The sequence below is a fragment of the Oreochromis aureus genome, linkage group 23, assembly GCF_013358895.1.
Source record: "Oreochromis aureus strain Israel breed Guangdong linkage group 23, ZZ_aureus, whole genome shotgun sequence".
Taxonomy (NCBI): Eukaryota; Metazoa; Chordata; class Actinopteri; order Cichliformes; family Cichlidae; genus Oreochromis; species Oreochromis aureus.
Genome location: NC_052963.1, coordinates 39,755,248 through 39,772,504, shown reverse-complemented (window position 1 = coordinate 39,772,504; position 17,257 = coordinate 39,755,248). Strand labels below are relative to the sequence as shown.

The window sequence follows — 17,257 nt, the reverse complement described above, 5'->3', positions numbered from 1 at the left end:
CCGAGTTAACGATAAAAACAATAACAAAATAACGCTGAAAACCGATAAAAACCCTGAAAACCATACATTTCACACCTGAACCTCAACTCTCGCGGCCCGGTACCGAACGACTCACGGACCGGTACCGAACGACTCACGGACCGGTACCGGTCCGAGGCCCGGGGGTTGGGGACCGCTGCTATAGACTGTACATAAAAGATAGACCTCACACAAAGTGCGTTGTAGAGCCTTAAGCTGGCATCTTCACTATTTTTGTGACTCAAAGGTGATGTAATAAGCAAGAGGCAGAGCTAACTTTGAAACTGAAACTTTTCTGTAAAGGAGAATATGTCCAGCAGGGGGTAGCTCAAATCTGCTGCAAAATACTCTGATGCCCTGGCTGTCTGGAGGTGCTTCCATGATGTGCTGAGCAGACGTCTAGTGCTATTAAGCACTGGAATACACCCTAACGTGTGCACACACACAGCCACAGGCACGTGCCCAGTTGAACCGCAGTTTTCAACTGGGCTATATAAGATGGCAAATGTGCAGCCATTAGTCAACTATGCTGCTTGTTGCTATACCTTTTAGGTTTTCCACAAGTGATAAATCTTTTTTTCTCCAAAAGTGCAAATAAATGTTTCCAAATGTTTTTTAGTCAGTGCTGGATGTGTGAAAGCTACAAACAAACTGATATACCAGACTACAACTGCTGCTTTTTAATTACAGTTGTTTTGCTGTGGTGACTAACTCTATTTACATAAATAAAGGTTAGGATGAATTTGATATGCATATTAGCTTTAAATGAGACGTTAAGCAGTTGCGTGTTAAGTGACCCTTAAGTGTGATTTTTTAAATTGCATTCTGTTGTTTAATTTGCTCGTAAAAATCATCAATCAAGTTTGATATTTATATTGTTATTGCACCAACATTTCACGTAAGGTAAACAGGTTCAAAGTCATCAAAATATTTATCTTCCTAAATTTAAATAATGCAACTTCTGCGTCACCAATTGGAAGTATTGTTATTTTTATTTTCATTCAAAATATCCGAGGCCTACATTTCAGAGACATGTACAGTTATTACCCCCAAACCGAGGAGGTCATTTCAACATTTAGTTGAAATTCATTATTCACATTTAAAATGCTCTGGTACTTATCCAACTATTTCCAAAACTACAAATACTCAAGTTTTAAAATGTATAATATAGTACATAAAAAAACTAAAGTAAAAAATAGAGCAACAAACTAAAAGTAAGCATTTTTATTCACAGATTTTAACTGATCTGAATAGAAAAATCAGAAACTAATGTGGAAAATTATAAGTGTAATGCAAAGTTGTCTCTTGATTGCAGACATTGACCATGATGTGCCCTCACACATTATGTAATATCAACACCCAACTCAAAAATAGAGACTAACTCAAAAGTGCCATCAAAGCACCCTGGACTTCATTAATACTTCGTGCTCCATCATCCATGCTCATTTCCTGCTAAAGGAGTCCTGCTGAAGTTTGTTTCTAATGGTCTAGAGCTGAGTACAGAGTAAAATGACTCAAACTACATGTACTGGAACACTCCCAGGTTTATGCCAAGGCTTGCTAAATTAGAAGATTTCTTGGTGAGATTGTCTATTTATCAAAGTGTAGCAAACAAAGGAGACTGTTGCAATTTCTTTGATATCAGCCTTTGGGTGGACTAGTGTTCAGTAAGACCTGAAAGTAGCAACTGAGATGATAAATTCACAAACAACAGGCTTAAACAGTAAGTAGTTGGGACCATTTTATCTGAGTGTATCTGAGCTACAGGTGCGTGATCTAGCACCATCCACACACAACAGCAGGGTGGAAAATACTGTTATGAAAATGGGAATTTGGATTATTCTGAAGCCTGAACTTTTGGCTCACAGCGATGACTTGCACACACTGACAACATCATCAGAAAACCTTTGCTTTGTGTGGATAATATGAATACAGCTGTACACACCCAAGTGATAAATGAATACAATATACATTTTTAGAAAAACAAAATGCATTTATTCACAAGAAATCCAAAAGCTTTAAAATTTGAACTTCTTACAACCCTGAAAGTTTATAATGCCTTTCCCCTACACTTTTTTTTAATCCATTTACACACAAACAAACGACAACTCACAGTTCCCTGTGCTGTGCTACACTTGATACCACCTATTTTTAGGAGTCACTGCTTTTTAACATCAGAAATCTATAATTGTCATTCACTGCAAAAGAAAAATCAAAGCAATTTTAGATACTTCTATAAAAAGTTATAATAGAATCTAATTATGTGTTGTGAAACTAGTGCAGTTTAACTAGAAGGTGTAGCAACAGGCAGCCAGAAACCAACAATCTGAAATACAAATTCTGCTCCTCTATAGTGCTTTTAACCTCTGCTGACACTAAACAGCCTGAATACATGTTCACAATACAACCCGATTACAGTAACAAAAACAAACAAACAAACAAAAAAAAGATTCAAGTTACAATTTGAAGGTACTATATAAATGTTCAACCTGATTCTGATATTTGGATCAAAGGCTGGTGTTAATATCATGTTTACATTACAGTTGTACAAATTTAGAGACTACAGTCTTAGATAGTCACTGCTAAATATGATTCAAGAAGGCCCAGCAGTTTTTACTGTGAGCACACTGCCAGTACAGAGATCACATCACTCCCTGGAAATATAGAAAAATATTCCTGGATTTACTTTAAACGGTTTAGGATTTTCACAGCTTTACATGATGGGCTTTTTTCCATTTTAGTAAAAACTAAGTGGCTGATGTTTGAAGCATAAAAGCAGTTGGTGGCCAGCACCACATACAGAACTGATTTTTCAAAGCTTCTTTGTGTTTTTCATCAGATGCTCCTGTTTGATGACTATGTCACCATCACTGCATACTTTGATTGTTCAACTTGTACGTATTTCAACAATCATCTAAAGTTACAAGTTCTCGGCTTTAGCGTTCATTAATATCACATTCGTTAAAACGAGTGGGCTCAAACTCTGAATTAAATATCATTAAGCAGTCAGTTATGTTTCTCTTAGTCCTGACAGGAGATAAATGAGCCCAGGCTAAACTGATTATAACAAGCATTCAGCTGCACAGCAAAGCAAAGGCAGGGTAGAAATGTGTTCTAGTCTACTCTAGAGTTGGTGCATTGTGCACTGCTTGAGTTAACAGTAGGTTAACTTTCTATCCAGGTTCAATGTACAGTAGGAGAGCATAAATATCATCAGGTGGGTGACCTATTGGATGAGCCGATGCTCACTGATCCCAATCAGCATATCTTTGACCCCTCCCCGTTTTGAGAGCAGATGTGTTTAAGGTCACTTATGGGAGGGAGTGATGGTTATAGATTTTTCCTTAGCTGAATAAAGGGAGACATTCGGCTCTGTGACACAGTCTACTTGGAGGTAGTGGCAGGCACGCTGATTGAAAGTGCCCGGCGGGGGGCATTTGAGACTTGCCGCTGCTGTGTCAGAAAGGACTGACCGGGGGACAGCATGGAGGCAGTGCGGCCCCCGAGACGTGATTCGATGGCCAGCTTCTGAAAGTTCAGACTCTGAGTACAGAAAGAAAACACTGAGTGAAGGAGAGGCAGTAGGTAAATATGTAACAGACCATCTTGTCGGCCAATTTTACTTTACCTTGTTATACCACGCTGTGACAATCAGCTTTTCCTCATACTCTCTCAGCTTTGCCTGTTCACACTGACGCTATGAGACAAATTAGCCAAAAATGTCAGTCCATTTAAACGAAAAAAAACCAACAACAACAACAACAACAACAACAACAACAACAAACCACTAAATTTATAACAAAATCTTCAATCTCCCAAAGAGCCAAACACTAAATATCAACACAAAATGACAGAGAGCCCTGGGCTGGGCTGTTCTTTTGCAGAATCACTATGTGAGGAAGCAGAAAGCTTTTCCACGTCACTTCTTTCACACCAGAAAGACCCACACAGGATAAATGAACCAATTTCAGATCTTTGCCCTAAAAGTGAGGCAACAGGAGGTAATCTTATTTACTGGTTTAGGAAATGCAAGAAGGGAAAACATCACTGGGTCTTTATAATGGAAAAGGTAGAGACTGCCATATTTCAGAACCTTTACTTCCATCTCCGAGTGGCTTACATAAATTTCCTCATACTGTTGTTGATATCTGTATATTCTGATACAGAGTTTCTTCTCTGCACATTGACTCAGTTTTGAGAAACATGTAGTAAACATATAACTTCAGTTTTAACAAGTTAAAATGCAGATTTACTTCCAAGCTGAGAATCTGCTTGTCTCGGTCTGCTAACTGGTTCCTCAGAGCCTGGATCTCAACAGTAGCAGGATTCAGCTTAGGGTCCAATGCTCGGATCACCTACAAGTAGGAACAAAGGAAGTGAAATACTAACACAGACAATACTCAAAGTAACGAAACATGAATAATATTACCCACATTGCGAGCTTTCTCCAGGTACATCTTGTATCTCTCTTCCATTGCTCTCATGTCATCATCCTTCTTCTTAAGAGCAGCCATCAGCTCATCCACCTTCAGAGCTTTTAAATAAAATAATAACACTTATAACTAAGCCATCACTTTGTGTCTCGTGTTGTGTAATGATGACGCAACGCACAACTTACAGGTTTGAGTGTTGTCAGGCTGAAGGTCCTCCAGCAGCTCTTTCTTTTTCATGATTTCATCCTGAGCCTCATTCAGTTGGACCCTGAAGGGGAAGAAAAATGCTGCTTCGTTAACGCCCTCTACTGGAAAAACATAGAAATTCATTTTGCACCCCTTAGTTATTTGTCAAAGCTCAGACCAGCTGCACTTACATGTGTGCATCAAGTTTCCGCTTCAGGTTTGACTGAAAATGACAAAGTAGAAGTACAAGATTAAATGTGGTTAAGGAATTTCATTATGGATGGCAAAATTAAATAAAGTGGATTTCCCCTGACTGACTCACTCTAAAGTAAAAACAAACAATCAAGATGTGATTGAAAGAACTGTGCTGGCTCTTTAAGGTGTTTTCTGGAAAACTAATTTGGCCTTCCTGTTCTTACATTTAAACCAGAGGTTTGCATCTTGCTGTAAACCATCTATGTGAATGTATACAAATGGCTCTAATTACAGTTAATACTATCCTTTTGTAAAACTCCTTGTGGAAAGAATGACAAAAACTGCATGACTGACCAAAAACCTATGAATCTGACTCAATGCATACATCTTTCTCTACCAATATCTATCCATCTCAATCTCAGTCTTAATATCAATCTACCTACCTTGTATGAGTGATTTTCTTTTGTAATACCCTGTCAGCATCAAATATACCAGGCTGACACTGACTCTGCATTTTCTCTGTACTAATGCCAGCCTATTTGGGCACACTTACATCATCAGGCTTGGATGCCTGGCTCTGCAAAGCCTTTTGGAGGTCCTCAACCTGCTGCTGCAGCTCACTGACCCGTTCTCGACTCAATCTGAAGATTAACCACAATGTAGAGGAATGAAAGGTTAACATGCAGATCGAATACGTTTGATAAGGACATTAAAATACAACAAACTAAATGTATGGAGACAACATCTTCTATCACATCTATCAGTGCTTGACAGAAATTCTGTTAACCTGTTTTCAGTGTCCAGTTCGCTGCGAGTCTTGTGTGCTTCCTCCAGCTGGGCCTGCAGAGAAGCGATCTTCTCACGCTCACATTCTTCCTGCTGCACTCTCAACATCTTATTCTCATGCTGCAGCCGAATGAACTTTTCTCTGAACAATTACACATCAGTCACACACATTAGTTTAGTGGGAAAGATAGAAATCTTATTAAGTGCAGCAACAGCAGTAAGATACTACCTGTACTCAATGGGCATCAACTCAGCAGCCAGGTTATCATGACTCGGGCTGCTAGAGGGAAGCATGCCTATATGAAATAAGCATGCAAACTTCAGATTACCATAGCAACGCCACAATAACTAATGTCAGGTATGACCTTTCCTATAGGATACCTGCTTGGGAGAGTTGGTGCTGCTGAGCCTGAGTGCATCGAAGCTCCTCGTTGAGTTCCTTCAGAGAATCTCGCTCAATGATGATCCTCTTGTGGTGGTGAAGAAATTTTTTAACCATGTTAGTTAGGAGTTTTATCACAGAAGAAAATTATTACATTATTATTGCTAACAACAACAACAACAACAACAAAAATGCTGCTAAACCTCCTTTTCTTTCGTTGCAGTTTCATGTTTCTCCTCCAACTTCTTCATCTCAAACGCCAGGTTGTCTGCTCGCCTCGTCTCCTCAGATAACTTCCTGTGTAGCTCCTGGACCTAAATAAATGAAAAAGTAATAATATAAATTCATCTAGCATCAGACACATTATTGCTCATAAAATGCCAGTAAATGTAATTATTACAAATGATTATTGTGTGAAATTTATAATTTGTGTGGATTTTGGATGAAATTTCCAGCTGTGCTTTTGCATGTCATTTACCTGTCTCTTGTATGTCTCGAGCTGTGCACGGGCAGCGTTGGCCTTGCGCAGCTCTTCCTCCAGACTGACTGTGTTTTGCATGTAAGTCATGTTGTTCTCCTCCAACAGTTTCATCTGCCTCTTTAAATCACCCAGATTCTCCAGCTTGCGCTTGTACGTTTCCACCGAAGCCTCCAGCATCACCACCCGATCTGAGCAGTTCCTATACAGCACATGGGAAAACTGAAATATACAGTACTGCGGCACATGTCTCGATTTACTGTGCCTGGAATAAGCAACATTTAAATAAGCTATTGGGATCACTGGATACTTTAAAACTACCTCTTTGATTACTTATATATTTAATATCGCAAAACAAACATTTTCCTACCCAAGAATATGAAGGACTGTAAAATATCTTTGCCACACATTTGAGTCTCCAATATAACTGAACAAGAGCTGCTTCAGAAATAAGGCCTTTCTACTTTAAACTATACACTCAGGTAGAACGTTTTGAACCAAGGTAAGCGCCTTTTGTGTCGAACTTAAATGATCTCCCAGTGCTTGCGTGAGAGATCAAAGAGCTCTGGTTTCAAAAACCTGCTGATTATCTAGTCCCAGGACACTCTTACAAAAGAAATTCGAAATCTCATTGTTTCACTTCCTGTAACATTACCGATTTAGAATTAAGTCATTTTACTGGAACGAGATCATCTGTACCGGTGTTACACCGATTTCATGCCAGCAAAATGACAGCCCTCATTGTTAAGGTCAGAAACTCAAATATCAGCCAGTTTCACTCATTGAAGGGTGTGGCCTTTCTGCTTCTATTAGTTTCGCAGCAGGGGACAACAGAAAGTATCTACTTGTAAACTGTCCTTCGATTGCTTCCTTTAGAGGTCACCACAGCAGATCATCTGTCTCCATCGGACCGTATCCCTAGCATCATCTTCATTCACACCAACCTTCTGTAGGTCTTCCTTCACTATATCCATGAATCTTTTCTGTGGTCTTCCTCTTTTCTTTTTACCTAGCAACTCCATATTCAACATTGTTTTTCCATTGTAAGCACTAACCCTCCTCTACATATGTCCAAATAATCTCGGCCTTGCCTCACTAACTTTCTCTCCAAACCAATTAATTTAAGCCATGCGACTGATGCACTCATTTCTAATCCTGAGCCTGAAATCCGTTTTTATTTTACTGGATTAATTTTTATGATTTTACCTCTACACAATTTAATACTTTAATGGACCTGTTGTAGTACAGACACAAACCTCAGCACATCCAGTTCATCTTTGAGAGCTCGCGATTCTTCTGCCAAGCTGGTGAGATCATCATTTCGGTGCTGAACTTCTATCAGCTGCTTCTCCAGCTCCTCACAGTGGATCCGATAGTCATCCTTAGCAGCCTCCAGCCTAGGAAATGCATAACACATCATTGTTTTGTTTTCACCGTAGTGAGGTGGGAGGTACATCAGCCATTTCAAGAGGAAAGGACAAACCTGAAGTTCTCCTCCTGCAGTGTTTCTAGCTGTTGCTGTAACTGACTGTGTTTTCTTCCTGAGGGTGTGCTTGGGTCATCAAATGTGTCCAGCTGATTAGCTCGGTCTGTTAGGACGTCATTCTCAGCCAATAAGCTGTTCCGTTCCTCTTGAAGAACAGCCACCTGTGCAGGCAAAGTAAGGTGAGAGAGCCATTCTCACAAGTAGTTTTAAATTTGAACTGGTTTCCTCGGGGGAAAAAATATGACATTAAATATCTTCATTTATTTCATGCAAAGTAAAATGTCACATCAGTGCATCAAAAGATACACCACTTCCATGAAAATTTATTTTCCCAGCTGTTAAAGCAAACAGTGCAGTTAATCCATGCTGAAAGCAGAGCACAAAGTGCACTTTAAGCAAACATGTTAATGCATGGTTAGTTTTCATTCTCACTCACCAGTACCTCAAAGCTGGTTGCCAGTTTATGAAACATTAGTTTGAGAATAACATATCACTGTTTAAATTCCTATCCCATAATGCCCTTACAACTTGTCTACAACTAAAGTTGAGATATACGTTCACTATTATTCTTGTTATTATGAATACCAATCAGGCACATAATTAAAAATCACAGGTCAAGCACAGAATAATTTCAGTGACTCATTATAGTGCAGAGTTCTGCTGGTAAACCTTTGGTTCTGACCTTCACGTGTATGTTTCTTTGACTGATGCAACCTTTCTGCAGGATGTTGCAGACTATACACCCATGGCAACAGGTGTCCTCGATGACAACAGCATTTCCACATGCAAGGGTAAATGATAAAGAGCCTACTACCAATGTAAGATGACAAAATCTCTTACTCTGCATGTAAAATATTTACAAAATGCACTTTCAATTTATCTACTACCACCAAACAAAACCATGTAAAATAGAAATATTTAGTAACTCAGTATGGCCTGTTGGAGCTAACTTGAAGCCATTTATTTTAATAGTTTGAATCTTTGAAACAACAAATAATTAGTAACAAGCACATCAGTACAAAAGACCCATATACATTTCAAAATAATGTGATGTTGCTTTTCTCAAAAGAATATGGCAAAGTCTTTAGGTTAATTACTGGAACAACAGTAAAAATTATTAAACAAGCACTGCGTGTCAAACAGAATCCCAACTGAACCGTCTGTTAGCCGAGTTAGAGTACAAATATTTAAGCAGCTGGTTTAGTTGAGTTTAGTTGCGCGGGACAGACAACCATGTTATACTTACCTCGCTACGATCAGAGAAGAGCAAGACTGGAAACAGAACAAATCAATCTGTCGAGAGTCCAGTTGAACAGTTGATCAGTCCCTAAGCTAAAATTAGTCTGCCTGTTCAGTGCTGAATGAGGCCTTGTAGCAGTGGCAGAGCATGGGCTGAATGCCACGGTAGGACAAGCTGAGCCCAGACTCTAAGCTCATGGTCATTCTGCCACAGCAGCTCCACACAATGGTGCAAAGCATTACACAATTCCTGTTTATACTGTACATAGACATGTATGTGTGGAGACATAGAGACCTGAATGTCAGCAAAGTAAGGCAAGAGAGCGCGAGTTAATCTGATTCAGGAATATTTCTCAGTAGTAATTCTCCTTGGCTGTGTGTAACAGGTCTGCACTCACCTGTAGGTCCAGCTCTTGACATCGCTGGGTTAGTGCTTCCTTCTCTGTCTGAAGTTCAGCGAGGTCCTCAAGAGCTTTTTTCAGCTGGACACATGAGGATTTGGAAGTTAAATTATCGAAGAGAGACATTGATGATTCTCACATTGATCAGAAAAAGCAAATATTAAATGGCTAAAGTTTTTCTTAAAAAAAAGAAAAGAAAAAAAAGCTAAGTTCAAGAACTAAGCATAAAATACATTACTCATAAAATCAATACAAAACCATCAATGTTCCCCGATTCATTTTCCCATTGAAGATGCACATCCCCAGCGCTACATGTGCAGTTCATGTCAATACTTGAGCTGTGGTAGTCTCTGCACAGTGATAATGTTCTTCCTCAAACACATCAAGGAAAATAAAGGCTCAAGTTACAGAAATAAGTTGGGTGGACTCCTTTGAAATGGCAATATCAGCAGCTGTGATGCCAACTGCCTGACAAAAGTTACATTAGTGACTTCTGCAGTTTGCACAGTACAGTAACGCTCCAAGAACAAGTCAATAAACTGACAAGCTGAACCAGCTGAACAAGCCAACAATTTAAATTACATACGCAGGTCCTTTGCTTGACTTAGCAAAAGCAAATTAGAGTAAGCTGAACTACTTTAGACTTTATGCATGTTAAAGAAAACATCATATTAAATACAACTAAAGTTTTAAATTATGAGGTCAGTATATGTGCAAGCAATATCTATGAGCCAAAAGCTGAGGTTGCACGCTGCTCTAAAGGAACATTTTAACTGCAAAGAAATACAGCAGCGGCTGTCACTCAGGTGGCAGAGCAGATCGTCTACCAATCGGAAGGTAGGCGGCTCAATCGTAAGCTGCTCCGGTCCACATGTCACAGTATTCTTGACCAAGATACTGAACCCCGATTTGCCCCCGATGCATTCATATCCACCATATCGCACCAAATAGACATTACAAATGCATTTAGCAACACACTTTCTTTTATAATCAGTGGGATATAATAATAATACTAACCTGTTGTTCCAAGTCCCCTGACAGCTCTGCTCCAAATGGGGTCTTGGCCTCTTTACTCATGAGCTGAAGAGGAAAATGAAGCAGAGTTTATTACATACACTCACTGAAAAAGCTGCAAAGCCTCAACCTATTTCAGCATATGCAAGCAAATACTCGAACCTCCTTCAAAAACTATTGCTGCTGCTGAAACAGTTACTGTTATTTAAAATGGCAGAACTGCTCAGCAAAGCTGTTTCTGAGTATCCTTAATACCGCTAATTTGTCAGAGCAAGTAATGTTGTATTAAAACAGGCTGACCTCCTGGATGGCTGTCATGACAACATGCTGCACAGACTCCTCCAAGGTCATGATGATCTGAATGTATTCTGATAGTATAATGAGAGAAATTAATTACACAAACGTACACACCATTGTAATATTTTGTCAAACTACCAAATGCAGCAACTGTCCTCACTGGTTTCTAATCTAGGCCATCTCAAAACATGACATGTTACAACATTTTTTTAATTTTTTTTTTACATTTTGTTCCTGCAAAATGTATTTATTTGGGTCTTACATGAGTGTAGAGATTATGTGTAACACACAAGCAGCAACATACCCTGTTTGCGCTCACATCTGACTGCACAGCCCAGTATAAGCTGCAGAAGTCTCCCCAGTTCAGTGGGGTCTGAATGCTCTGCCACCAGTGACACATCTGGCAAGGGAAAATCTGAAATTTCCTGGGCTAAGACCTGAAGGTGCACAGAAAATAAAAGCTGCACTTTAACTTTTCACTAAGGTAAAGCTTTTCTCTAAGATGTAAAAGTATTATAAAAGCTGTAAACAACTGTTTATAGGTTTTCAGATTCTGTAGTCGTCTCTACCAATAACTTATGCACAACATCTGTGCATGAACAAGGATTACATACTTCATACCTCATTATAATAGTCAACCACCATCTGAAGGATCTTTTTCAGGTTGTTCATCTGAGGAAAGATATAAAATATTCTCATATTGTTTTATATAGATCAAAATGAACAAACAACAATGGAAAACAATATATGTTCATGCAGACCAAAAAAAGAAACTTTTCAGTCACACATGTGAAAATGTCCTTTTTCATGGCAGATATTTTGAGTTGCATAGTAGATTAAGTTGATATTAATAATAAATCTTAAAACCAAATTAGGTCATTTAATCGCTCATCATCAGTTTTTTTTTTAACAATTTCTGCTCAGCCACCTCTGATTTGCCTGAAAATCTTATGGTTTAAAATCTAAAGTTATATAACAATTGCAGTCAAACTTCAGGTCATGTATCAAATACTTGTAGATAATTATCTATAAATATCGTTTTTTGTTTTTTGTTTTTTAAAAAGGCCTGTCCATCCACTGTAAAGCCTTATTTTTGCACATTGAAATCTGAGGCAATAGTTGAACTTGAATATATCTCAAAAACTATTTTGAGCCTTAAAAAGCCAAAACTTTTCACTGGCCGCTCTATAAAAAATGAATGAGTAATTTGAGACAGATACATAAAAAATGTTTGCACACAAATTTCCACAAAAAAGTCCCATATTTTAACACACAACAATAAAAAAGGCACATTGCAGAAGATAATTTCTGAAGAGTATAGAGTTATATTTAACAATAATGCAAAAAAATGAATAAAACCTCTGGAATACTACTCAACATTAAATTCTTATTCACAAACATAAAGAAAATGTTATTTACATTCAACTTTCATGTTGGACTGACCAAGAAAATGACAAGAATTTTTAATTTTGGACCATAACATTTTAAGGAAAATCTGAAATGGTCAGGCAAAAGATTTGAGATGAATGACCCACATGTAAATAAGACTTCTATTATATGCACAATAAAGCAGCGGTCCCCAGATCCCGGGCCACAAGAGTTGAGGCTCGGATGTGAAATTCATGGTTTTCAGGGTTTTTACTGTTTTTATCATTAATTTGGTTTCCCTGGGTCTTTTCCCGTGTGTTATGAATAAATCCTCTTTTTCTGGCACCGGTACTGGTTTTATTTTGTTGTATTTATCCGAGACACCTTAAAGGCTGGTCCATGAAAATATTGTCAGACATAAATCGGTCTGTGGCGCAAAAAAGGTTGGGGGCCGCTGCAATAAAGGATGTGTCCATGAAAAAGGCATTCAGGGGAGAGGAAAAAGCAGCAGCAGGGAATAAAGCATCACATCCAAATCAATGTAGATAAAATGGCTTTTTTTTCCCACCCTTACACCTTACAGCTGACATATTTGGACAAACATACATGCACACTTTCACCAGAAGAGTCAGAGCGCAGAGTCAGAGCGCACGCTTAAGCCAGAAGCAGAACCCCTGGAGCGGCTTGGAGATCAGTGTCAAGGACAGTTTGGCAGGTGTGGAGCAAACAAAGGATTTAGCACACAAAGGGTTCAGCAAATTAGAAAAAAATTTAAAAATTTAAAAAACAAAAAAAAAACAAAAAAAAAAAACAGAGTGAACAAAAAGCAGGGCATGATAGTACTTTGTACCTTCAATCTCCAGTTGTCCTCAACATCTGTTTTGATACGACTGAGCCACCCATCAGTGAACCATGCAGGGTCTCTGAAGCACAGAGATGGTAAGACTTATTCTACACAAGAGTCCTTGTTTAGTCTTTGTTAGATATCCATGTTATGTGCATTAAATTTCTGAAATAAATGCTACAACCTTTTCTACTCAAGCTCTTTAATTTCTACAACTGCCAGCATTAGATTAGATACAACAGACAGGTTCTTTTATTCAGCTGTGGGCTGCACATGGGGAAGATCCAGCTTTTGACTTTTACAACAACTCTGTCAGGCAAAAGTGGCAAAAACTGTTTCTGTAATAGGAGAAAATGTTTGAATTCTAAATTAACCCACTGATTTTTGATTATATGGGTAAGATGTTACTTTACTGGAGATATGTGACATGTGATCGGTGAGAGCATGCAAACTCCATGCTCGCTCTCAGAATTATCACACAAAGCTATAACTGTGCAATTAACTGAAATTGATATTCACTTACAATTAAAGCCTCCAACAAGTATTTTAAATGGTGCTCTCACTTTGCCTTTCCTTTACAGTGGGGCACTTTCTCTGTTCTCTTTGTTAAACTAAAAAGTTTGACAAATGCATGACATTTTAAATCAATTTTCTGTGACAAATAATCCTCATCATAATTGTGATTATGATTGTTGCCATAATTAAGCAGATCTACTTTGTACACAAAATGTTCTTGCTGTGAGGCGTCATTGTCAATGACTAATATGTGGTACTGGCCAGAAATGTAATAAGATATCAGTAGTTTTCTTGTTGTTTGTGTGCACTTTAAAGCAGAATCAGGACCCCTTCTCTCTATATTAGAGGAACTAATGAGGGCATGAGTCCAAAAAAATGCAAGCATACTATCCCAACTGTTCCAGCAGTGCACATTTGACCTAATGTGGAGCAGGCAGGAGTGTGTGTGACATGAATTACTCAAGTTTAACGAAACTGGCTGCAAATAAATAAAGCATGTGCTCTCACATCTGATGCAGTGCCTGTGACATTGCTGCTCCAGTGGTCAGCTCGTCCACTGTTTGGCAGGGTGCAGGAGTGTTGAAGGTTTGCAGCTGAGAGGCAGAAAACAAAATAATATTATGATGACTGATAAACCGAGGGAATAATGTAGAAGTGCACCATCAAAGATATTTTAAAAAGTACAACATTGCAAATATTCTGAGATGCCATACGGTGCTGTGAACTATTTGCCCCGTACCTAATTTTTTATTTCTTTGCATATTTGTCACTTACCTGTTTTAGATAAAAAATAAATATTATTATAGAAAGAAACCTTTAAATGATGATTTTTTTTTCAATAACAGAACAAAGCTATTTAAACATACCTGGACATGTGTGAAAAAGTAATTGCCCCTTAAACCTAACAACTAGTTGCGCCACCCTTAGCAGCAAGAACTTCAAGTGTTTGTATTATGTGACAATGAGTCTCTCAGGTTGCTGTGCAGCAGTGATTCTCAAAGTGTGGGCCAGGGCCCCCTGGTGGGCAACAGGAATAACAGAAATTCAGTGTGAAATTACTCACTTATGTACAGTAACATGCTTATATAAATGTATTTATTTATTTATTTATACAAAAAAGTTATTTAAAACTGGTAACAGGACATTACTCTGACCTAAATTTACTTGTATTGAAGTTTGTGCCACAGTGGCAAGTGGGTCAAACATTGGCCTTTATACTTTGCATATAACTGGGTAGCATTAGCAATTTATAGCCATTTATTTGATTATTTTTAATAGATTTTTTTGTGGAAATGGAGCAGAGTCTCATATTTTGGTTAGAGTGCAGATTTAATGATGGCAGGCCCCTCTGGAATTTTTAATTTTTAAGCAGGCCGCAGTACTCTTAACTTTGGGAATAGCTGCTGTGGAGGAATTTTGGCCGACACTTCTTTGCAGAATTGTTTGAATGCAGCCACATTGGAGCACAAACTAATTGTGGGATATTTGCCTCCAGGATTTGCTGGCAGAGAGCAGAATTTATGTCACCATTAATTAAAGCAAGTTGTCCAGGTCCTGACGCATGAAAGCAACCATCACACTAGCACCTCCATGTTTGACTGTCGACATGATGTATTGTTTTTGAAATAGTATGATAGTTTTATCCCAGATGTAATGGGATGCAAACCTTCGAAAAGGTTCAATGTGTCTTGTCACTCCACAGTATATTTCTCCAAAAGTCTTGGACATGTGAGACAAGCCTTTGTTTCCTTTTTGGTCAGCAGTGGTTTTCTCCTTGGAACCTCCATGGATGACATTTTTGCTTTTCTTTCTTAATCGCAAAGACCGACCTTGACTCGGGCAAGGGAGACGTGCAGTCCTCCAGAATTCGGTCTGGGTTCTTTTGTGACCTCCATGATGAGTCATTGATGGATTATTGATGATAATTTTGGTAGACTTACCACTGTTCACTACTGTTCCAAGTTGTCCCCATTTGTGGATAATGAGTCTCACTGTGGTCCACTGCTACTTTTTGAGACCTTTTAGCCTGTTTCAACTTGTCAGACAGGTTCTATCTAAGTGATGATTTAACAGATCTGGCAGTAATCAGACCTGGGTGTTGCTAGTGAAATGATTTCCAAAGATTTCAGTTAAACACAGTTAATTAAAACTTAACAAATAAAATCATTATTTAAAAATGCATCTCTGGGGTTATCATTGTCTAATATTAAAATGTCTAATATTAAAATTTGACAATCTGAAACATCATGGGACAAAAAACAAACAAACAAACAAACAAAAACAATACAAAAAAAAGAAATCATAAAGGTGGCGAATAGTTTTCACAGCACTGTAGTTGTTTCATATCCCTACAGAGAATAAGGAAAGCTGAGAGGAGAGAATAAGACACATTATCACTCTGCACTGTTTCATTTGTGTTCTTCTTTAGTCTTGTTTGTCTCATTTACAGCAGTGCTTTTTTACCTATCTACATTTGCACAATGTTTCCAAAGTCAAGCCATTCAGTTAAAAAAAACAAAACAAAACAAAACAAAAACAACTCTTATTAGTGACTCAAACAATAGCAATTATAACGTTTCCCATAATCTAGCATGGAAGCAATGATAAATGTTTAGAGCGGGATGCACAGGGCAATAGTGGCAAAGAAACCACAGCAGACCCAAATAAAGACAAAGGCTTTCTTGCTTACATGAAGATGTAAATAATTCAAGCAGCAGCCACGGTGTACGGTTAATTCTCCCAGTCTGTTCAACAAAGTTATGGATTCAACAAAGTGGCTTACTGACAGATACAGCAATCGTGGATCCTGGACGAGATCTCATTAACCCAGCGCTTATCCTATTACTAACCACAAGACAGGCAGCAAAACTGTTTGTTCTCTGTAAGCGGAAAGTGCCTTACTACTTGCTGCTGTTTGCTACATTTAAGCAGTTACATAACATTAGCAAAAATCCAATCAAACAGCGACATTCCGCAAATACCCCCCTGGTTAATTGGATTAGCGGCCCGAGTCTTGCCAGAGCCACATAAACTAGAGGATTGTTGTCTTTGCATCTGCTAGGTGTTAACTTTACATTCAGCAGACCGCAGGACCCCCCCGCCCCCAGATACATTTCCTACCTATAGACTCACAGAGACGAATAACAGATGCACACGAAGCTAATGTCTCTAATAACGACCTTATTCTGCCATTACACCGTCCGGACAAATCGTCAGATTTGCTTCATTTTCTCTCTGGTTTCTTTCGTTGACACCCCCAGCAGCTACGAACAGGTGACTTAAATCCCTTCCGCGGTTTCGGCGACACATTCACAAACAGACTCACCCATATTATGAGGCTTTCGACCAGCTCCGTCTTGTTTTCGTCCATTTGTTGCCTTTTAGCTTAAAGCTAAAATATTTTTTCCTCCACCTGTCGGCAAAGCTCTTCCGCTCCGTCCCTCAGCATTTGACCTCACCTGCTGCCAAAGGTGGCTATCTAACGTCAGATACGTATTTTGAAGGCGAGTGAAGACCTGTCCGACTTAAGTTTGCGTAAGATGTACGCGAATAGCGTAGCTTCTTCTTCTTGCTTACAGGTTGGGTTGTTGCGAAGTGAGAGCGTATCTAAGCAG

The 17,257-nt window shown here is 38.7% G+C and overlaps 1 protein-coding gene across 1 annotated transcript; it reads right to left on the bottom strand.

Annotated features, from left to right (window-relative positions):
* Positions 1 to 1,990: 1,990 nt before the first annotated feature.
* On the bottom strand, positions 1,991 to 17,220 carry hook1 (hook microtubule-tethering protein 1). Its single transcript, XM_031753634.2, has 22 exons — positions 16,969 to 17,220; positions 14,151 to 14,236; positions 13,134 to 13,206; positions 11,537 to 11,587; positions 11,220 to 11,352; positions 10,919 to 10,986; positions 10,622 to 10,684; positions 9,602 to 9,685; positions 7,962 to 8,125; positions 7,735 to 7,875; positions 6,479 to 6,680; positions 6,204 to 6,314; positions 6,000 to 6,087; positions 5,848 to 5,914; positions 5,620 to 5,760; positions 5,386 to 5,473; positions 4,829 to 4,860; positions 4,637 to 4,719; positions 4,452 to 4,552; positions 4,272 to 4,373; positions 3,647 to 3,715; positions 1,991 to 3,561 (listed from the first exon to the last, which is right to left on the bottom strand). The coding sequence occupies exons 1-22, from the start codon at positions 17,011 to 17,013 to the stop codon at positions 3,403 to 3,405; spliced, it is 2,151 nt and encodes a 716-aa protein (XP_031609494.1). The 5' UTR covers positions 17,014 to 17,220; the 3' UTR covers positions 1,991 to 3,402.
* Positions 17,221 to 17,257: the final 37 nt, after the last annotated feature.

Bases quoted from the DNA above. Each gene is read 5' to 3' on its own strand.
- hook1 (XM_031753634.2), bottom strand. From the start codon at position 17,013: ATGGACGAAAACAAGACGGAGCTGGTCGAAAGCCTCATAATATGG. The intron at 14,237-16,968 runs GTGAGTCTGTTT...TCTGCCTCTCAG, and splicing joins TCGAAAGCCTCATAATATGG to CTGCAAACCTTCAACACTCC. The intron at 6,681-7,734 runs GTTTGTGTCTGT...TGTGCTGTATAG, and splicing joins GATGAACTGGATGTGCTGAG to GAACTGCTCAGATCGGGTGG.